Source organism: Vespula pensylvanica, chromosome 16, assembly GCF_014466175.1.
Source record: "Vespula pensylvanica isolate Volc-1 chromosome 16, ASM1446617v1, whole genome shotgun sequence".
Classification (NCBI taxonomy): Eukaryota; Metazoa; Arthropoda; class Insecta; order Hymenoptera; family Vespidae; genus Vespula; species Vespula pensylvanica.
Window position 1 is genome coordinate 1,896,003 of NC_057700.1, and position 23,914 is coordinate 1,919,916.

General features: G+C 41.4%; 1 protein-coding gene across 5 annotated transcripts in view; it reads left to right on the top strand.

The window, feature by feature from the left end:
* The first annotated feature begins 6,509 nt into the window (after window positions 1-6,509).
* LOC122634997 (POU domain, class 6, transcription factor 1) overlaps window positions 6,510-23,914 on the top strand; it is a 121,387-nt gene continuing 103,982 nt past the window's right edge. For 2 of the 5 annotated variants that reach the window (XM_043824629.1, XM_043824632.1), the window contains exons 1-2: window positions 10,367-10,529; window positions 19,225-19,523. In XM_043824629.1, coding sequence (XP_043680564.1) covers window positions 10,448-10,529; window positions 19,225-19,523 — 381 coding nt within the window. In that variant the 5' untranslated portion in view covers window positions 10,367-10,447. Of the gene's footprint in view, window positions 8,321-10,364; window positions 10,530-19,224; window positions 19,524-23,914 lie in introns of those variants that run through there. The other 3 variants (XM_043824633.1, XM_043824631.1, XM_043824630.1) reach the window with 3 other exon arrangements.

Consider the following 23,914-nt stretch of genomic DNA (forward strand, 5'->3'; position numbering starts at 1 on the left):
GCTATACGGATTTTTGAGGATTTCATTTGGAAAGAAAACAAACGAAATTGTACGACAAGGCACAAACTCGTACGATCCCATCGTAATAATTACCCTCCTCCCTCTTCCATCCCATCCTCGTTTCTCGCTAATGACCGTCATCGTGCTTACATGCTCGTACAAAATAGCCCTCTCGCGTTTTGGTTCTTCGCGCAAAAACCGAGCGGCATTTAGTTGGCAATAAATCCTAACAATGCTGCCCGACACACGCTCATACGAACGAAGAAAGAGCGAATTTTGATTTGCGAGCGTCGGATCGTCAGTAATTTCAGTAATAGCCTTACTCGTCCCAGAAGCGAAACGCCAGGGCCGATGCCGGTAAAACAGATACCTGCCATACAAAGTAACCACTTTGAAAGCTACTGTAGTCTTCGCAAAGTAACTTCATAAAAGGGAAACACCATCGCACTCGGATGATTCCTCTATAAAATTGTATATCTTAATTCTCGTGTGGGAAAGAGAGAGAGAGAGAGAGAGAGAGAGAGAGAGAGAGAGAGAGAGAGAGAGAGACTTAAGATATAACAGGTGTCCTCGAAATCTTATAGAAAGAATATATCTTAATTTATCCTGAAGAAACAAAAACGTTCCTATTTTAATATTAATTTTCTAACAAACGTAATCGACGTACGAGATGGACGAAACAAGAGGACAGAAAAAAGAGAAAAATAAGAAAAACGCAGTAATAATAATAATAGTTGAATCAACGTGATTCAGTAGCAATCTTCCAGTGACACAAACTGAAACAGTCGAGCGACTTTACGATCACCCAGTAGAACTCGAACGAAATAGCACGTTCTAAAGGCTTGAGCGCCGCTGCCTACTACGTTGGCTCGCAGTTTGAACTATAAAACGACGTAAATTATGGCCACGGATTGCAATATTATGAGGCTATATACGCACGTTTAATGATCGACTACCATAGCATGGTAGGAAAGCCACGGCTAAATATTGTCCGGAAACGTTGTGGAAACGTAATACTCGATGGCTGGGCCCCACTCGGAGCTCTTCTCTATCCATCGACTTGACAACTATTGACTCTATCCTCTTCTACCTGTAACGGTGGTTTCGTAACAGGATCGCTATAATACTCATCATTGGAGGTGCGAGGCATTAACTATTGTGTAAGAGAGAGAAAGAGAGACAGAGAGACAGACAGACAAAGAGACAGAGAGAGAGAGAGAGAAAGAGAAAGAGGTGGGAAAGTTCATCTCAAAAAGTAGGAACAGAAAGGAATCAAGCGAAATGAATGGCACGGCTAGAAAACGTCGACAAAAGTAAATCCGTTCGCGTGCTGAAATCACGTGGAATGAGTACATTAGCCGCGGTAATAATTGACACCTGTTTAAAACGTCCGCGCCACCCGGACTGCGATACGCGAAATTGCAGTGGCTCGGCACGAAATTGCTATCCAAGCCACGTATCCCGATCCTTCATCGTCCGGAACTTTTCGTTAGTCGATCGATATCGATGCCGAGAATCGCGGTTAGAGTCGATCTCGATCCGATACGACGAACGAGAAAGCTTCTAAGGATCGTGAAATTACTCGAGCGCTCAGCCAGCCAGGAAATCATCGTTCGCGGTGAGTGTCATCGTCGTTTGGTTTTCGCATTTCGCAGAGACCGAGGATGCGGGAGGAATATTACGTTTCGTCCAAAGGATATATGTATCTATGTGTTTCTCATATATATTTGTGTCCGTGTGTGTGCGCGGGCGCCGTCTCTATGTGTGTTCTGGGGTGGTACGAGGGTAATACGAGCACGAACTCGTGATGGGATGTGATATTTTAGTTCGATCAATGGCCACTCGGATTTTACATCCTGCGTGTCAACGACGTATTATTTCATAGGTGTGACGCATTTAAAGAATAGGGTAAAAGAGTAAATGGGATAACTACGTTATTTCACGGATGAGTTTTTAAGGTACATGGGACGTTCAATTTGTAAGGAATTTATTATCGAATCTCTCTCTTCATAATTATCCTATTTTAATCAATGGAATTAAGTTAGGAAAATATTTAAGTTAATAAATTACAACGGCGCGTATTTCGCGTAGAAAAGTTTGTATTGTTATAAGAATGTTACCGTTTCAAATGATAATATCTGCAAACGTTCGCTCGTTCGTAATTACTCGTTCGATCGGTCGAAACTCTTAATATTTATCCTTCCTTTTTCTCATTCTTTAATGACAAACGAAGAAAAGGAGTCGCGCGCGAAGTTAATTTCCAGGATCACGCGGCGGTGGTACCGACTACCGCAAAGTTTCCGCAACTTGTTATTACCCGACAATGTAGCGCGAAATTATCGATCAATGGGAAACTAATAACAAAGAGATTCCACTTGAGATTACTTCGTTCGTCGCATTTCCTTCGCGGCGACCGTACTCATCTTCGAACATTATCTTCACCGAACACCTGCTTTCCTTCCTTTCGCACGGCATAAAGCAACTACCACGCGGGACATACTTTTCAGATCCGTCTTTCGGCCTTCCTTCGAAGAGTCTTTCGATCATTACCATGGTCACGCGAAGAGTCGGCCGATCTTTTCTCTTCTTTCTGGACCAGTCGATTCGCATGGAAAATCTCATGATGTTAATAAAGTAGTCGATATTTCAGTAAGAACCTTTCAAATTTGATTATTGTTGAATCAATGAATCGGAAGTGCCGTTAGCTTCTTGACACTCTATTTTCGTTTCAATTCTTCCGATAAGAAATCCCTTACGTATTAATTTATTATTTCACGTAGTTCCATCCTGATGAAAAATATGAGATTCGATAAGAGTAATTCAATCGTTTAAGAAACATTGATTTCGGAGCACTCTTCGAAAGATCCTCGAAGAGTCGTTCGTTCTGTCTTAGATAGATTTTCGAATACTTACGATTCTTCGTATTCACGCGATCCTTCCTTGCATCCTAAGCTTTCATCGAGCCGAACCCAAAGATACTTAAGAGAGTGGCGATCACGCGAGCAACTTTGTTGGGCCTTCTTCATCGCCTCGCATTAATTAAACCCCTTGCAAAACTCAGACCGTACGATGGCACGGTCGTGAAACAGAGTAAAGAAGAGAGAGGAAGAAAGAAAGAAAGGAATAAAGAAAGAGAGAAAAAGAGAGAACGAGTAGAAAGACGATACCTCGGGCCCACTTCGGGTTTATACTTCTGAGAAGAGACGCTCGTAAAGACGCCTCGACTCTTCCGCAGCCTCTGTTATTAGTCCCGCGTTCGTTGCGACTTTTAAAAGCGGCGAAACGGGGCCCCACCGCCGAGAGGGAGACGTATCCTGACGGGAGACCGGGATATAATCGCGCCTGAGCCCTTCAGCCCTTTCACCCGACCCCACTAATCTTCGCGTCTACGCTACTACGCGAAGACCATGTGGCCGCGGGACGTTTTCGGCTTTTAAGTCGCCGAGACTTAAGGCTAACGTTACGAGTCCGAGGATCTTGAAAAAGACATCGTTTGGTTCAACAACTTTCATCTTGATCAACAAAACCCATAACGTTGGAAAACGTATTTACGTACAACTACGGAAAATAATTTGTGGAAGAGATCAAGTATGAGACACGAACCACGGATCGGACGCATCTTCGGATGTAAAACATATTTCGGGGAAGTCGGATCAAATTCGCGTTCATATTTCTTTGTTTGCGATATCAGTTTCTTTGGAGTTTTTATTAGAGCGTTTAGGTTTGCGACGATACAGGAGGGTCGGACGCGAAAACGGTAAAATAAAATGTGTCCGGAGTGGTAAAAGGAAGTAAATTTTCTTAGTAACCTTTTTCTCTCGTCTTCGACAGCGACGACAAGTAGTAGATGAAATTAAAAAAACCATTTGGATAGGCATTTGAAATAGAATTTCGACTATTTAACGATCGATCGAGGAAAACTCAAAGTATTCGTTTGTGACTTTGAACGAAAGAATCCACAGGTTTCTACTTTTATACTCGACTGATCGAACGGGACAATAAAGTGTCAAGGAAATCCCGAACTAGAAGGAAGGGGAGCGATAGAAATAGGGTAAGCTACGTCTCTTGCGTACGAGACGAATCCCGTCGGGGGAAACGTAGGAGCTTTACGCGGGGATTATCAGGAAGCGAAGCGAGCGGCCATGAATACGGAGATACTCCGATAAAAGGATAAAAAAAGGCATCGGGGAGGTTTGCGAGGAGAAAGAGAAAGAGAGATGTAGGGTGAGGTAGATAGAGAAGGTGGTGGGAAAAGAGTTGGTAACCCAGTGCCGGTAGAAAGTGCCGGAGCAATGTAGTCGACCACGAATGAGCGTACCAACGGATGGAGAGGCAACACTTTGTAGTTTTAATCGATCCGGTGGGACGGGGGAGAAAGACGGAGCACCTGCCGAGCTTTAGGGGGTGAGTTCACGGCGTGCTACGCTGGAGAAAGAAGAGAGACGAAGGAAGCGAGAAACGTAGGAGTTGGAGTGAGAAGGGTTCGTAGAGCGTACGAGAGAGAGAGAGAGAGAGAGAGAGAGAGAGAGAGAGAGAGAGAGAGAGAGAGGGAAAGAGAGAGAAAGAGGAGGATAGAGAATCGACCGTGAAAGAGGGAAAGTCTCGCTGACATCGGTGAAGGGAAAAGAGACGGCGAGTGAAAGAGGAAGGGAGGATAAGAGAGTTAGACGAAGAGGGAGAGAAAGAGAGAAAGAGAGAGTGTATAGGATGAACGGAAAGAGCGTGTGCAAGGGAGAGGAAAGAGGGAAAAGAGTGAGAGAGTAAACGGAGACCCACATCCTGCCGACTCCTACAACTTCAACCACCAGCTGGCTGTACCTCCTACCTCTCTTCTATATGTGAAAAGCACGTGGTCCCCGTGAGGAAAAAGGACGAGAGTATTCATTCATTTCCCTTCTATATTTTCTGTAAAAGTCCTCCTTCGACCAACGTCCTATAACGTTCGAAGACTGTTGCCTTTCACGCGACAATACTTTCCCTTTCTATTTGCCTTGATATCTAAGTAAATTTTTAGATCGAATAGGAATGAACGGAGTGTTGTTCTTTTTTCGTTAATTTTATTATCCTCAGATTTTGTTAGTCCGGGATTTTGTCTTGAGATTTGAGATAAGGAAGAGAGTTAAATGTTATCAAATTTCTTTTTCTGTTTTTTTTTTTTTTTTTTTTTTTTTTTTCGATTAATTATAACGACTATGTAATATAAGTTTTACGTACGTTTCGACGTTGAGACCTTGCTGATTAGAAGCTAAATCTAAACGTTAGAGTCAAGATGTAAAATCACGGAGAAATACGTTCGGAGTCGATGTTAGAGAATTTAGGGGACGACGTTAAAACACCGAGGGTGCGTGCAGTGTCATTGGCATCGACGAGGGTGGTTCATCGTTCGAAGGGTTAAAGTGCGAACGTAGTAAAGTTTGCATGTACTGAGTCTCCCAGGGATGTGAAGTTGAAGATCGTTGGACGTTTCCTGTTAATTCCTTTCGAATAGTTTTTACACAGTTATAATGACATAAACAACTTCGGTGAATGGAGAAACGTGAATCATTAACCATACCTAGTTTCTAAAACTTCGTAAATTTAATCCGATAAAAGTATACAACGTTTTTCTTAAATGACTTACTCTGTGAGTTATCACTGTGAGAAATCCATGAGAAATCATTTCAAGAGAAATAATATTCGAATGCACGCAAAGTTAAATGAATTAAAGATACGATAAAATTCGTTTCTTACGGATTCCTCGAGATCGCTGTATCTGTCACAATCACGTAAGAAACAAATTCCTCTCCATTATCTCTCATTTATCATAAAATTATATCCTCGTTTGAAACCGCGAGATGGAAGAGTAACCTATCGAATTATCAAACGTCTTAAATCCAGTAGTGGAAAGAGTTAGGAATCCATCGAGTTTAATCTGCCTTCCAGGCAGAACCAAATGAAATAACTCCGATCTCTCTCGCAAATCATCGATAAAAGACTATCAACCTAAACGAGAAGATTCAATGGTGCTCTCAGGACTTATCATCCTGATAATCCTGAAGTTCCAGAGTATCTTTTGGTTCAAAGAATCTCACTCTGCGTATCGTTTCTTGGTGGCAACGTGTACCGGCGAACTCTTTGGCCCCGTTGAGCTGATTTGCATGACGGTTACGAGCTCGTTCGAGCTCGTGGTGGTTATATTACAGAGATCGAGAGAGGGCTGGGTGGAGGAAAAGGTGGATAGATCGGAGGGAGGAAGAAGAGGGACGAAGGTAGGTCCCTTTCGCGTGTACCACCCTCCTCCGCATCCTCTCTGAACCCTCTGGCCGAGGCTGACGACTCTGGGAGGCAGCTCGGACACTCATAACAATCATAACAACGAGCTCTCGCGAGTAACTCGCGGCCCACCTCCGCGCATAGACCACTCCCATTGGACCGCCTCCACTGCCCCCACCAAGAAAAGTCGGCGTTACCTCAGTGGTGAGGCGGGAGAGTGTCGACGCCGGGTTTGTCTTCCCTCGACTCTACTCGGGGGGCCACTACGCAGCCAGACTGCGAGCCGTGAGGGTAGAGGTCCGGGTATTCGCACCGAGATACACGCGCCGAGCAACGTGCACGTCCGACCACGCCGCTCATTTTCCACTTTGTATCCTTGATTCGGAAGAAGGAAATAACATAATCATTGAAGAAGAAGAAGAAGAAGAAGAGGAAAAAAAAGAAGAGGAAGAAGAAGAAGAAGAAAAAGAAGAGGAAGAGAAAGATCGAAGAGATTGGAAATTGTACTTGCCCGAAGGATCAAAGGATCAACTTTAGAAGAAGAAAACAAGAAGAAAACAGAAGAATAAAAAGAAGAAGAAGGAGAAGGAGAAGAAGAATTTTCTATTCTACGCTGCTACACACTTCTAGACCACTCTTGTATTTTTTCCACGCTGATATCTCTATCTCGTGTGTGTTATCATTCATCGTTTTTATCCTCGAAGAAAACGATTTGTCGGTGACTGATCGGGAAAAGGGTTTACCGGTTGAAATCATTCGTGATTACGGGGTGAAAAGAGCGAGTGCGCGAAGTCGAGAACGAACAGGAGAGCAGGGACGTCCAGGTGGTGCGCGTCCGACGCGTTCTCGACCTATAGAGACGCACGTGGGACGGACCTACGGAACGCGCGAGGAAGAGCAAGAGAGAGAGAGAGAGAGAGAGAGAGAGAGAGAGAGAGAGAGAAACAGACATAGAAAAAGAAAAGGATTAGTTAAGAAGATTATAAATAGAACTTGGTGAGTTTTGTGCAAACTGGTGACATCGATCGATTTGTGCTCGGACATTTACTACTTTGGACTTCTCATTATCGATTACTACACTTTTGAAATTAAAGAAACTTGGACTGACAGGTGTGAACAAAGTTTACATAGATTAGGAAGATAACTGTGTAACGCTCGGAACTCAAAGTGAAATCGCGAAGTGACGATAAACTTGAGGATTTTGTTTCCCTCTTCTCTCTCTCTCTCTCTCTCCTCTCTCCCTCTACCTCTTTTTTTTCTCTCTCACTCACGCGTTCACAAGTTTAACGAGCGACACCTAATTATCGTTGGCAGTGAGCAATTACGAAGAGCGCGTGACGCCACGACGGGACACGTCAGTGTTTTTCTGCTTCAAAATTATACGCTTTCGTTCAGGACGCACGTCGTCGTCGTTGTCGTCGTCGTCGTCGTAGTCGTCGTCGCCGCCGTCGTCGTCGTCGTCGTCGTCATTGTTGTGGCGATGAGCGAACACGCACGCTGCTGAACAAATAGAATAATTAAAAGCGCATTACGTTTCGCTACGATCGTTCCGTCTCATTATCTTTTTCTTCGAGTTTATCGAAATAAAAAGCCACACCAGTCAAGAGGAAAAGAAAAATTCTTTGAAGAATCGATCGTCTATCTTACTTTATCAAAGTGACTGGTATAAGCTGATTAAACCGCGGTGACTTATCGTATATAGTTGGTCACGTGAGATTGACTAACTCCATCTAACTAATTAGATACCGGTTAATTAAACGTGCCGTTAGAACAGGCTGATGTCACGAGACTTGAAGATTTTCCCGAATCGTTCGTTCCTCGACGTCGGTCTACCACCGACCGCGAGATTCGCGAAGAAGGATTCTACTGATCTTACGAACGCCGTTGAAGGCTCGTGAAGAAGAAAAGGAAAGAAAACGATCTTGCCATATCTCGTGAATTCCAAGGGGAAAGGATCGAATTCCTCTTCGATCGACTTTACCCGCATCGTGGGAGAGATAAATAACGGAGGCTCGTCCAACTCGCGTCAGGACGACGTCCCACGTAGAGCGGTCGCAGCTCAGTTTAGGTGAGTAACTCACTATATATAAATTCCTTTCTATCGATTCCACATATATCTTTCTTAGAAATATTCCTTTATTCGTTAATAAACTAGTCGACTTCTCGGCTACGATATCGTTAAAAATAAATTGGACTTATCGGGGAATTACAAAGTGTTAGTCAGTTCCGTTTAATACGATATTACTTCAAATAAAAAATTCTAATGTAACTCGGTGATTAATATCTTAAGAAAGGAATATACCTGTTTTTTTCCTGGAAAAAATTTATAAAAAATCTAATGGGAATATTTAAAAGTTTAAGTTTCTAAGGATTAAAAAAAATAAAAGAGAAACGAAGAAAGAAAGAAAGAAAGAGAGAGAAAGAGAGAGAAAGAGAGAGAAAGTAAGAAAGAAAAACAATAAGAGAAAAAGAAATCAAGAGTCGGATAGCAAAAGCCACAATTTTATTTCCCGAACTTTTCTCAATGTTGGCATGGTAGAACGTTAGCGAGAAAGGCTAGCTAGAGAGTGGCGTGGCTCGCGGGCAATAATCGTCGCCCCGATACCATTAAGTTAATCTCGGTAATTAAGAAAGTTACTCTCTCGTTCCTGGTCGAGCAAGCGAGCGAGCAAGTGAATGAGTGAGTGAGCGAGCGAGCGAGTGAGTGAGTGAGTAAGTGAACGAGCAACCGAGCGCGGGAATGTTGGTTAGAGAGCGAATGCGAACGCGAGCGCGCAAACGTTAGGTTTGCCGATTCCGCATGCGAGTTGTTTGCCCGCCTTCCCTATTGCTCGTTCGAAGCCACCGATAATTTCCTCAGGGTACTTAGGTGCGTTCTAATAATTAGCACGATAATTATGCACGCCCGCGTGTGTCCACGCGAATGTGACCTGGAAATGCTAATACAACGCAATCCTTGCCTCAGCAAGAGTAGACTCGTGTTATGTATATATGTATGTATGTATGTATGTATGTATGTATGTATGTATGTACGTGTACATGTCGTCGCTGATACAAATTTTTTTCTCTTAACCTAAGGAAACATTGATCATTCTAATTATCAAAGGTAGGAGTTTTTAGTAGCAATAATAGGAAAGATTGAAGCGATAGGTGTGGCGATATGGAAAGTAGACAGAGTAATTTCGTGTCAATACATGATTTAGAAAATATAAGTATATGTAATTAAACATAGTATCGATCATATGTCTTTCTTTTTTTTTTTTGTTATCTTTTTCATTTAACCGTTAGTTACGTTCGAACTGGTAGTAATTTAATCAATCGTACTACTTTTTTGGTTTATGCAACTTTTATGTACATTTTTACTGACAAACAACTGTCATAAAAATAGTGCGTTAATGTCTTTTCTTAGGGCATTCACATTTACAAAATTCTCTTGATGTTGATTATCAATTACGCTGTAATATTTTTGGAATGACAAGGGTTAATAATAATTGCAGCTCTCAGTGTAACGTTAACGTAACATTCAAAGTAAAAAAGTAAGAACTTTTATTGAAATTAGCAAGTCACTCGTGGAAAAAAGAAAAGAGGAAAAAGAAATATAGTCAAAGTTAGCGTGGAACAGTTTACTTTACAAAGTTTTCTTTTTTTTGTACGCCCGAGGTAGATGGAAACAAACGTGAAAACACCGTTTCGTTGGTGTGCTTACGTCGCTAGACCATGTGACTGGAGAGGTAAACAGGAGCACGTGTTGGCGGCGTGACTAGGAGTGACGGTGTGGGGTGGTTGAGAGAGAGAGAGAGAGAGAGAGAGAGAGAGAGAGAGAGAGAGAGAGAGAGTTGGGAAGGGAGGTTGTCGGGCTTGGTGGATGGAAGGTGGTGTTGGTGAGGGTGGAAAATCAGTGCGAGCAGCAGCCGGAGGGTAGGAGAGTTCTTTGCTTGCCGCCTCGGGACCATGGAGTGTCGGTGAAAAGGGAGACTCGAGGGAAAGAGAGAGAGAGAGAGAGAGAGAGAAAGAGAGAGAGAGAAAGAGAGAGAGAAAGAGAAAGAGAGAGAGGATGCTGAAAGAGGATGGGTGAAGAAAAGAGAGAACGAAATTCTATCCATCGGAGTAAACAGAGTGAGAGAGAGAAAGAGAGTTAGGGAGGAACAGTGAGGAGAAACGAAGCTCCAGGTTATACGGTTTAGTGGTGGGAGGGATGGTGTGGAGGCAGAGGCGGAAAATTCCGAAGGAAGAGGTCGACTGCGATATCGTTGGGGTTGGAGCTCCGGAATTAGTGTGTAAGAAATCAACGAACTTTCTACCCTATCCCTTTCCTACACTATTCTCTTCGTTAGAAACTCGAGACTTAATGAATCCATTTCCGTTAATGTAAGTAGTCCATTTTTTATATACTTGTTTTTGTGAGAAACATCATAGAATTTTTTTCTTTTCTTTTTTTTTTTCTCGAAACGCTTAACAAAAGTCACTTCGTGTCGAGCAACTTTCCATCATTTTTTTATACTTAGAGTTCAAGTTAGGTTTACCTTTTGAGGTATTCTTTTTTCCTTTTATTGTATCTATCAATTCGTCGATTTACAAGAGAATGTTTTTTTTCGTGCGTATCGAGTATAAGAAGATGACGAAATACCATAGACATTGCATCACCTCGTTATTCTTAAATCCGACCAACTTTCTCGATTCCTTTCTCCTCCCTTTTTCGTTGCTCTTCCCCATTCTCCGTTCAAGCCCGTTGAGACTCTCCCGCTTCCAGCCCGAGTCGCTTTTAATCCGATTCAACCCCCTCGACCGACGATACGCCGCACGATAACATACCGTTCGACGATTTACCCACTTTTCAGATCGTTTCTCAGTTACCGTAATTCACTTCAAATTCTTTTCATTGAGTTTCATCGTTGTTGAAGTTTTAAGTCGTTGCCGTTGATATTAAGTAATTTTTAAAAATTACTTTTATCATCATTAACGATTCCTATTCGTTTCTTTTTTATTCTTTGGATTCACTTTTATTCTCCATAGCCTTTTCCTTTTCTTTTTAGTTAGAATATAACGAAAAAAAAAAAATGACGAAGAAACGGTATGAAAGATCCCCTTTTTTCGCTTTGGAATATTTTTCTCATCGGCGTTCAAGTCGAACGACAATTGGACGAAACGCTTGGCCCCATAGAGGGCGAGGCGATGCGTGCGGTATCATTAATTCTAATAATTCATAAAGAAGCACGCACGTGCGTAACGCGCGCGCACGGAAGGGAGAGACTTTCCGCTTGAGTCGAGGGTGGACGGACGAGGAGAGTGATGCTTCGTCACGAATGTTTTTGTACGCACGATGCCTCTAATAGACCTAATTTGCGTGTAAAAGCACTCGCAAGATTTTCGTGCTTCGCCGCGCCATCGAGGAGCGCTACCATTCTTTTCGTCCTTCTGTTTTTTTTTCCTTCATAGGAAAAAAAAAAAGAGAAAAGAATCATACACGTTTATCCATCATTCATCGATGATTATCGTTTAGAAATCATATGAGAAAGGTTTATCTCTTTGAAGGGCATTATTTCTTCTTTTTTTCACGCTTATTAATCTCCCTGCTATCCAAATCGTCATGTTGAAAATTAGTGCGTTGCTGCAACGAGTGACACTTTAATCGTCGCAATTTTGTTAAGTTCATTCACCAAAAGATTTTTTCAAATACTCGAGTATCTTATACGTCGTATTGAAATCGTTATGAAAACTCGCCGTCGTTCGATCCCATTGCGAATAATGAAGAAATAAAAAAAAGAAAAAAGAAGAAATAGGAAAAGAGAAGGGTCCGATGAACCGAAGAATGAAGTGAGAGAAAGAGAAAGAGAGAGAGAGAGAGAAAGAGAGAGAGGAGAGGGTAAAGACGCATAAGATTTTGGGCCAGATGTTAATTCTGACGACTCAGCATGAGCCGCGAAGGCGGTTTTAGTACGTAAATACATCTTCAGCGGGGGGGCACCCATTATAATGGGCATGTGCGGTTAAGGTTCTATTTGTGGTAATTCGGAGTTTAATGCACTCACGCTCTGATTTAGCCGACGGCCTGACACTTTTTTGTCCCCCTGGTAAGCGAAGCCCCAACGACGCCGGCGCCGTAAAACATGAAATATTCTTCCTGCGTCGAGGCGTACGATGCCGAACATACTCCATACTCCTCGTTTCGCCTAAGCGCTCCTTAAGATCGCCTTGCGTACTCGATATATCATATTCACCATTTCGTACTTGAACGAAAGCGTAAATTCGACGTATTATAGCCGACATCTCTTCTAGAGGTATGTACATATGTAGATACACGCGCAAATAGAAATGAATTTTTTGAAAAAAGTGTCTGATCTCTTGATAGAATTCTAAGTAGTGTGATCCATAGTGTGGCCATTTTTCTTTTGATTTGAAATATTTACGATTTAAGCTACGAATTGATAGGATACCTAAATAGATTTGAATAGATCGTATGATAATCGACTATTTTATTCTTTCGAGTTTAAATATTTAAGATTTTAAATATTCATATGAAGTATAGTCACGAGAATATTTGTTGGAAAGCAGCTTATCGTATATTTCATCCAAGTATCAATATAGTATAATACTTCGATAAATCATTGGATTTCTCTTTAATCTTGTCAAACCCCTTGATATATCTAATTATAACAAAAAATTTTTAATGTTCAAAAAAGTAATACGATTGGGTAATATTTGTATAGGAAAAAAAAGTAATGGCCACCGGACATGGATAATTAATTTGAATTAATATAAATTCGATACAACGTATGAAAGATGCAACCTATAAAAGCTAAAAGATCTTCCTTAGAAAATCATAAATTTAGATCATACGATTGACACGTTTGACGTACTCCCACACGCGGCATGATGCAGAGGAATCAACTTGACGGGAGGGGTTCTAGGGATTCTAAGAGGAAACGTTCGTACAGTTGCATTAACGTAGGCCGCTGTTCGGTTTAATCCTTGCGTTTCGTGACTCGGGGCGAAGCCCTTCGGATTTCTGACAGAATGGTATCGCACGAAAGGACCATTACCCCCCCCCTTCTCTCTCTCTCTCTCTCTCTCTTTCTATCTCTGTGTGTGGTGCTGTGGTGCTGGCACTTAACCGATACACGCTTACACCATAGTAATACACTAAGGTACTCGTCCGAGTAATACATGCAACGTATTTGCCGCGTGAGTCGTTTCTTCTTCGTTTATTTTTTTCTTCTCTCTTTTCTCTTCTCCTTCTTCTTCTTCTTCTTCTTCTTCTTCTTCTTCTTGGTCTGTTCGAACATTAATACACGCGGCGCCACAAAGACGCGATTATGCTCTGCCATTAGAGTGCTCGATTGATTACGGGATCGTGAAAAAGGACCAGCCGGGACAATGTCGCGATGGGCGGTTGCCAACTGGTCCCGCTGGGATCGCTTTATTGGCCGTGTTTCAAGTAGGAGGGTTACCCATGCTACTACTAGCTTCTACGAATACTACTGCTACTACTACTACTACTACTACTACACTACTCTACTACTGCTACTACTACCACCACCACTACCACTACTTCTCCCTTCTCTCTTTCACTTCTGCATCCGTCTTACGAAGACTCCTTGCAGTCTCCCTTGAGAATACTTCTGTCCAGCACCTTCTAATCCCATTTTCTCGCGTTAGATAGAATCGATATTGGGTATGAATGACTTTTTTTCTTTCCGACGAGTACCTAAAAATTCGGCGGATATACCGTTGCTACGTTTTCGTACGAGTATTCCTACTACATATATTCTTTTTTATCTTTTACTTCTCCGTTAATCTTCGTGTTGAATTTTCCTTCGAGAATTCGCCCACCTCAAACATCATCTAGTCCCATATTTTATCGCTTTAAATGAAATCGTTCTCAAGTATCAAATTTCTGTTTTTCCCGGCTGTCTAAAAATTCATTGCTATAACCAAGAGAATTCGTCTGGGTGGGAAACGTTGCATTAACGACGAACGGTTAAGAAGAAACGGCCGGTCGTTCGTTCGGCCGTTTACGAAGCAGCCATATGGCGATTATCCGCGAGTAAGATATTTATAGTTTTCCCTTATCCCCACCTTAGAGAGAGAAGAACGTTCACCGTGGTCCAGATAGTCTTCGTCTTTGAGAAGAACGTACAGCCGAGACTTGATTTGCTTCGAACCAAAAATTTTCAAAGTAGGCTTCGCTGTTTTAGAAATCAACCTCATAAATCGTACCTCTCTACTTCGAGTGAAGGAGAAGGAGCTTCGGCTAAGGTGGTTTATGCACACCTATAGCCTCGAGCATCTTCCTAGCATTTAAGAGACTGAGAGAGAGAGAGAGAGAGAGAGAAAGAGAATGAGAGAGAATGAGAGAGAGAGAAAGAGAGAGAGAGAGAGAGAGATAGTAGGTGAGAATGCTAAAGGAGGAAAAGAGAGAAGGAGATACTACGCAGAAACTAGCTGCTGCTGGCCAGAGGCGTATGGTTGTTTCTAAACCCACCTTATCTACCAGCCCCTATAATAAGCCGCGATTTGAGATCATATATCCCCTGTGCGTTTCCATCCGCGTACGTTCGCTCGCGAGAGCTCACACACATGTTCGAAAAGACGCATACTATACGTGAACGAGATGAGGGAGGCAGAGATAGACAGAAGGAGAGAGAGAGAGAGAGAGAGAAACTACGCGCTTATACAAGCTTCGTCTCGTACCAACAAGGTTCGAACTCTCTCCATCTCTCTCTCTCTCTCTCTCTCTCTCTCTCTCTCTCTCTCTCTCTCTCTCTCTCTCTCTCTCTCTCTCTGTCTACCCACAATTCCCGAGCGCGTTATAGGCCACAGAGCGCTTGCAATTACAAGCTGGTCAACATATAATTATCCCCAATGACCATAAATTACCGGATTTTTATGCGCAACATTCTTAATTACCCTTTGAATTAACATCAATCAACCCCCTTAATTGCACGCTGCTGCTGCTGTTGCTGCTGCTGCCGTTGGTACGCCGATGATGCGTCTCCGACGATCATCCTCCTCGCCCTCCACCACCATCACCACCTTCTCCTCCTCCTCGTCCTCCTCCTCCTCCTCCTCCTCCTCTTCACCGACGTCGTATGTCCTCGAAGCAAAACGATTCTGCTGGGATATAGCGATAATACGAAAACATAATCTCCCCCTGGAGGCTTGTGACGTGATATTGAAAAGAGAGGGTGATGAATAAGGTAAAAGAAACTCTCGAGGGCTTTCATGGACTCTGATTTAAGATATATAATTTTTTTCTTGCCGATCTCGATGAAAAATCTCGTCTTGCGATATCCTTCTTTTTTATTTCTCCTTTTTCTTTTTATTCTTTCTTTTCTCTTTTTCTTTTTTTTCTTTCTTTCTTTTTATTTTCTTTTTTTACTAACAAGTTCGACAGAAATATCAGCGCGATGTTTTATTTAATTTGACAAGAATGCAGCGTAACTCTATTTAATAATAAATTCCGATCATGTTGACTAGATCTTCAATGTTTCTTAATTGCACTATTAACTTATTATCACAATATGGACTATATCAGTCATCTTAATAATTCCTATGGATTTCCAATGTATATATTTTTCTTTCTGTTTGATAACGCTAACCATGTTACCCATATTACTTCCAATATTTCATTAATCATATATAATCGCGGATAATAACTTGTATAATTTTTTATAAGCGGACACGCGAAGGAGCTCGTTATTATAAGCTTGATATTGAAGACAACCAGTCTAACCGAGCATAGAACCACAACGGGTTAATTACCGTCATCTCTTTTAGAACGTTCTACCGGCAATTATTAGTAGAGAAGACGCGTAGAATAAGAGAAGGAAGGGGCAGTTGGAATTCTTCTTTGTATATCGAGGTAACTAGGTATCCCAGTTGATTTGGATGCTGAAACGTGTTTTCAAGAAATAGAAAAAGGTAACTCTAAACGGGGATATAGCAAAATAGCATAGGGGAGGTTGCGAGGAGCTTAATGATTCGTTGGGAAAAAATACGTGAATTAAATTTAACGATGATTAATCCATTCGTGAATTCGTGACCGTAAAAAGAGAAAGAGAGAAAGGAAGAGAGAAAGAAAGAAAGAAAGAAAGATAGATAGATAGATAGAAAGAGAAAAAGATAAAGGGATAGGGTTCTTCAGAATTCTTGGCGTTAACGGAACGTAGTAATTATGAAAGTTAAAGCCGAGGCTATGTCCGACCGATCACGCTATAATTTTTTCGATTTCTTTGTCCAGACTTAAAATCTTTCCTTCCCCTCTTTTCGTCTAACCCTCTCATTCCTTCTCTCTGTCTTTCTGTCCCTCTCTCTCTCTCTCTCTCTCTCTCTGTCTTTCTTTTTCTCTCATTCTCTTCTACTCGATCCAAACAAGAGAACGCTCGCGATAGGCTAATGAAACTGCACTCTCATTAAAGTACCCAGATCAACGATACTAATTGGCTAGCTTTCGGAATACCCACCATTATCCTCAGGACGCGATATAATAATCACCGCGGAATTCGATTTGGACAGGCAGTGGTTAAAGCGTCTAGTAATTTCACGGGCGCGACCCTAGAGCGATTAATACGAATCCAACGGAAATTAGCAAGCAAGCAAGCAAGCAAGCAAGCAAGCACAGAGAAAGAAAGGGGAAAAAAGAAAAGAAGAAAAAAGAAAGGGCAAAATTAGAACCGCAAGAGATGCAGCGAGCTATGGAGAAAGAAGCTAGAACCGACTCGAATAAAATCAACCGTTCGTTGAATCGGATTGGAACCGTACGAAATATTGTTGGAGAAAACGTAAGGCAAGAATGCTTTTTCCATCGTACTCGAGGAGGAACCAGTCGACGGTTCGGTCTTTTCATCGCACAAAGTGTAGATACAGTGAAATCGGCTTGCTTTGACCAACGATAGCTCGTTATCCGCGTCGCGGGCCACTCGTAAGAGAAACTTATTGTCGGCATCGACCGGTCTCCCTATTTCTCTACCAGTAACAAACAACGACTACGATGCTACGAGGTAAACGCTAAAAAGTTGTCATTGTCTTGAAACCCTTGCCTCGAATATGTATTTTTACCAGGGTCCGTTATAAAAATCCCCTTTTTGCTTCAATATAAAGTAATCCCGGAAGAAGAGGTGGAGAAAAGAGAGGAAGATTGGGGTTCACGGGTTGAAGGAGCTAGAGAAGGAGGAAGAGGAAAAGGAGAAGGTGGGAGGGAGGGAGGGGGAACGAGCATTCTCTCACCCTTTGATAATAATTTGTCCGTGGTAACCGGTTGGTTTCCTTCGCGTCCTTCTCGCTCGAAGCTTCCGCTCGATGATCCATCCAGCCGTTCGTCATAGGCGTCCGCGTTCATGGTTTAAAAAGTAAAGCGCTGGACTTGGGCCAGAGCAAAAATAGAAGCAGATGTTAGTTGCGTTCGAGGAGATGATGATGATGATGAAGAAGAAGAAGAAGGAGGAGGAGGAGAAGAAGAAGAGGAAGGGGAAGGATATAAGACGATGCTATACGTCGACTCCTATGGTAGCTCCGATGGATCAGGGAGAAAGAGAAGGCAGAAACTTTGGAAAGAGAGAAAGAGAGAGAGAGAAGTTCCGATCCAGACGGCACAGTGATTTCATTGCCCTTGAATTCTTACTAACAGAGCGCTTAGATAAAAATAATTACCCGGATAAATGCGAGATGCCTGTAGGCACCGTGTTACCGAGCAATTTTATTCTCGATTCTCCTCCTCTTCATCCTTCTCCTCCTTCTCCTTCCACTCCTCCACCCTCTCCAACCCCTTTTCGTTTCGTCTCCCACTCCTACACTCTACGAGCTTTCTGGCCCGACCAAATGTTTTTGCTTTGAAGTCGGAAGATGAACGAGCTGCTTCTAATTTCCAGCGTCTGCATTCTTAACAGCTGCACGCTCGGCAGTTCGATACGGCCTCTAGCGCGGACTCCTCTCGTGCTTAATTAGTATCGTCGTGTTTACGCAAGTCCTCCTTTTGTCGTCGAGATCGTCGAGAAAGAGCGAACCGTTGTACTCGTCGAAATTGTTTTGAGGATTTTTTTAGGACGTCCAGTTGACTCTAGAAAGATTTTCCTTATTTGGTTGAGTATTTTGCTTTTTTCCTGTTTCTTTCCTTTTTCTTCTTTTTTTTTTTTTTTTTAACGGGTCAAATATATTTATTAAATACAACATCTTATTCGGTTTAGCTTCTCTAGAGCCTTCGAAATTGTAATAATTAGAAATGTATTTAATACAGGATCTAGAGAAAGGTGAATGCCTGTTAAATAAGATTCCATTGTGAGTTTCGCAAAATACACATTACGTTCGGTCGATCGTAACGAAACGACTAGAACAACGCGTTATATTATCGCTTGACTAACGTTATTCATTATCGGTTATGGCCATTTTACGCAAATGAATCATCATCGGCATATCATATATCAACACGCAGTTAGGTATTGTAGCCAGGAATCTCGTTACTCCGGGCGTAATTGTTGGAACGGCCAGCATCATGCTAGATCATTATTACTTTCTATTACAAGAATTGTCCATTAAGCAATATCCTTGTACGCAGTTTATTTTTCTTTTTTTTGTAATATTTCCCTTGAACACGTACAATTCAAAGTTCGTAATATTTGCAGACGGAACAGGATCGTATTAATTTTTTTTATTAATTTAGCATAAATCAAAAGTACTTGCTTAACAGTTTCAAACTCGATAAGTGGATGTAAGAAAGAGACTGATAATCGAAGTCGAATCTCTCTCTTTCTCTCTCTCTCTCCCCCCCCCCCTCTCTCTTGCTCTCTGTCTTTATAGAGTGATCGAATCTTGGACACGAAACTCTGGAAAGCGAGTTATTATGGAATTGCGTTTCTAGTGAGGGATGAGAGTGGGGGTTAAGAGGAGCGGAGGAGTGAGGGTTTAGCTCGGAGAGCGTGTATTGCGGCGTACGTACGCTATTAGATTGGTCCTCAGAGAGTTTTGGTCGATTTGCAGATTACGAGTCCCCGGCATGCAAGGCTGACATGGCGGAGGGTTCGGCCGAGGAGGAACAGAGCAGTACCGCTGCGCCCGCTTCCCCTCCAGCTGATCTTCGCACTCTGAACACCCAATTGTCGCCGCCTTATCACCATCAACCCCATCTCCAGCCACCGCGTCTTCAGCATTTGCAGCATCCCAACATGTTGGCCACCGCCGTACCGCCTAGGCACAGCCACAGCATGCTGTCTCATCAGGTGAAAACGGAAGCCGAGTTGGACGCGTCGTACGACGTGCCATTGAATCTCAAGAGCGAGGTAAGCTTCGACGAATCGACTACTAAACTATCGACGTTATTAGTTTAACAGGAGGCCAGCATATACGATCGAAGAAGGATCGAGAGATCGAGCTTCGTGTTCGAGTTTATTTCGTTCCCTTTCGTAAGTTCGAACGTTCGAGCTTCTGCTAGGTTCCGTTCATAGTACCAGTGGCTTATAGTTATTAATTGTAATAGAGAGAGAGAAGTGTCGACGAAGTAACCAGCGAGCATAACTTTGTTACTAGCTGAATATACGGGCACTTGCTAGAAGATACACCACTTGTTTAACAGTTATTGTCACTCACTTGTATTTATTTTCGATTACTCTGAATAACTTGATTATGTTTTGAGTACTGATAATGCTAATACTCTAGTGTTTCAATGAACACATCATTAGTATTTAATAGCCGTGTAACATATTCCATAATTAAGGTCGATAATAGGTCTAATTATCGGATACATTGAAATTCAGAATTATGATCATTATCAAACACGTTCGACATTTCCGGTGTGGATACTTTCGTCTTTTATCGATGCCAAACCAATCAAGACATTGATCACGATCATCTTCGAGTTTTTTCTGCGTTTCCTTTTTCTTTTTCTTCTTTTTTCTTTTTTTTTTTTTTTCTTTTTTCATACACTTTAAAAGGTCTCTTAATTCATAAGAACGTTTCAATAGTATTTAGTATACTTTGAATCGTCGTCGTAGCGATCGGCATAGTCGTTAGCAACGGTTTTGTGTGTCAATGACAAGCAATTGGCCGGTTAAGTAGACGACGTCGTCCAGCGTCCCAACCTAAATCGGCCGATGATCTCTCCCTGACCTGTATATAATTAACGTACAAAATAAAGCGTGTCGAATGAATTCTATCAGTGAACAAGGGGTCAACGAACGGCTCATTCCTTTCACGGTTATTACGCAATAACTTTTGTATTTTAAATTGTCCTTGTAATTTGTATAAACGTATAATAACAACGATAATATATCCTCAATGTTAATTGCCAGTTACGATTTGTCAAGAATACGATTTGAATTAATTAGAAAATTAAAGTCTTATTATTACGAGGAATTTATTTTTCATTTCCTTTTTATATCATAGGTATACATAGTTTTTTTTTCTCGTATTTCATTAAAGAAAATATAATAATTAGGAAAGATGAAAATCATGGTGCTCCCGTTAGAATGGCAAAAGTCGTGGGAAAATCGAAGACTCAGAATGTCAAAGTTTCTAACGGCCCGCGGCATCATCGTCGTCGTCGTCGTCGTCGTCGTCGTCGTCGTTGTCGTTGTTGTCGTTGTCGTTGTTGTCGTTGTCGTCGTCGTGTTGTTGTCGATGGTGGCAGTCGACGTCGATGGCGGCGGCAGCGGCGGTATGCAACTTCTCCTATGCGTCTACAAGACATTTGCTTAAGCGTTATGTGAAAGACTTCCGCGTTCCAACCGGCGGAGTAGTCTAATCACTGCCGGCACACAACTCTCGACCGAAGAGCTTGCTCTCGATTATCGGTGGCCTATCACCCTAGATCGGTCTTTTGAAAATCAATTCCGCTTTGATAGAGAGAGAGAGACAGAGAGAGAGAGAGAGAGAGAGAGAGAGAGAGAGAGAGAGAGAGAAAGAGGGAGAGAGAGAGAGAAAGGGAGAGAGGGAGAGAATGGATTTTTATGGTTATCGGGGAATGTGAAAACTTCGATAAAATGTGACCATCGTTTTTCTCTTAAACTTAATATATATATATATCTATGTATGTACATATGTATGTATATATTTTTTATCTTTATTAGCATCACAATATTTTTACTTTACAGTAAATACTACTTAATGATTTGATAATATCAGACTGATCCAATAATAAAATTGGATATTTTTGATGAAATTATATCATATAAAATATTTGATAGAATATTTTTTGGAATTAATCGAACAGAAATCGTTGATTTATTTTATTTCATTAACGTTTCACTTATGTTCGAATAGAAATGTTTTTAGTTAAGGAAAACTTTTCTTTCTTTTTTTTTTTTTATTCCATCGATTACTAGTAATGGTTCGAACTATGTAATGAGATTCTGAAAGTTTTAATATTATAAGCACCTAGACTTATAAAGGTTACACGATCACTATGCAAATAATTCCATATCCACATAACTTTAAACATAATTCCTCGATCTTACGATAGCAAATTTCTCTCGAAGTGAAAACTATCCTATTAAATAAAACGTAGAACGTTCGTAGAGTTACGTAAAGGCAAATGAGTTTGAGGATCGTTAGACCGTATAAAGTAACAAATACGTTGTCCGAATTGACGGAATTTTACCGATTTTATGGCATCTCGGTGTTAAAAAAGAAAAAAAAAAAAATGTTTTCAAACTTTTCTAAATTTACGTAACAAAGAGTTCGCGTTGAAAAACAAGATGAAATAAAATAATATGCCGAGGGTACACGCCTTGTTAATTAATAGTTAGTTTATTTATATGGAATGAGATCGTCCGAGAGGTCTTCTTCTCTCTCTCTCTCTCTTTTTTTTTTTTTATTAGGCATACCGATCGGCTTTTATTCGTTAATCTCGTGGACGATTCGTCGTCGTTTCGACAATGCACAACAATGATGCCAATTAACCTACAAAAGAGAATAATACCGATACTAGGCAGCTCGTTCGTCCGTTCGTTCGTTCGTTCATTCGTTGCTTCTTTCCTACGATTAGAAAGAGAAAGGGAGAAAGAGAGAAAGAGAAAAAGAGAGAAAGAAAGAGAGAGAGAGAGAGAGAGAGAGAGAGAGAGAGAGAGAGAGAGAGAGAGGGAATCTCGAAAACAGCAGTCTCATCCGTTAGTCCGTTGTCCCTGTCCATCCATTACACTATTATCCCCTCGGCAAACCTCACTCACACTTATACGATCGTGATCCACACATGGATATATGTGGATTCAGGGATACTTATACGCATAGAATCCATCCAGGACTTTGCCACGCATCGGACTTAATGCCCTCGTCCACTCGTTCACTTGCTCTATCTCAAAAGATGAAGAGGAAGAACGTTAGCAACGTGGCTGCAATCTACGAGTAAAGGAAGGGAGAATATTTCATAGTGAAAAGCAGCCTTTCAGAAAAGTCTAGTCGCCTTTTGTTAGCCGCCAGGAAAGAAGCTAGCTAACGGATACTGCGTTAGTAGCATTCTGGTTTGTGTACACACCGGTGATAACAACTACTTCTCTCTTTATGGTTCGATCGAAAAAGTTTTATTGAGGAAAGGGTCGGATTGATCAGAATGCGAAAAATGTCTTATCCAGGAATTCCAATTATTCGAGATTTGTGAATATCCATCAATTATAGATCGAGAACTATCTCTATTTTCTATTCCAGATTTGATAAAAGAAATTATATGTATATATAATCGATAATTATTAAGATAACAGTTTCGATACAAATTGCAAGAAATAAATGATCAAGATGGATACACGTAAATTTCGGTCCAATAACTTATGAAGATGTCACCGTTATGCAATCGGACGGATTGAAGTGTCAAATTTTCTTACAGCAACCAAGACATCTTCTTAGCAAATCTGGTGATCGGATGACTCTCGAAAGACAGTTTAGTTCTCGTTCTCTTCTTGATCGTGCCAAGAAAGGTGAGGATTCGTCATAAGTGTCTTTTCACATCGTCTCTTCGAATTTTGCATCGAAAGCAGTCTCTTTGGAAACTTTGGCGAGATTGGTATCTCAAATTTCTTGCTTCTTCATCGTGGAAAGAGAAAGAGAAAGAGAGAGAGAGAGAGAGAGAGAGAGAGAGAGAGAGAGAGAGAGAGAGAGAGAGAGAGAGAGAAATAAAAAAGAAAAAGTAGAGAAAGAGAGAAGGCATACATCTTTGGCAAGTTCTCAAAGGCCTACAGGCATGTTTCTCTCTCTTTCTCTCTTTCTCTTTTAAACGCACAAATGCGTCTGTCAAGAAGAAGTGATCGAAGGCAAAACCATTTTAAAGTTGGTCAAAAAGCTTGCACAAAGTCTAGTCAGTCGCGGTTCGCGTATCTCATTACTTGATCCTCTGTTTCGTGGCTACTCGATTGCGTTTCGATCGGATTTCACAATTATGATTAATATTACCAGTGGTGAACGCTAGGGTTCGCGGTCTCGATTTAAATATCTCTTCCTCTCGGTCTGTATCTCCGATAGCCCACGGATAGGAAACTAAAGCAGAACAAAACCAGTTGTGAGATATAGAGGATAATTAATTCAAATACGGTTACTGTTATGTATTTTAGTAGAATTAGCGTTTGCTGTATTTTCCTACGACCTAAGTAACAATGTATTATTGTCTTTTCGATATCTTTGTTCTTTTATTTATTTCTTTTCTTTTAAATATCGTTAAAACGTAGATACATTCTATTTTTGACAATGT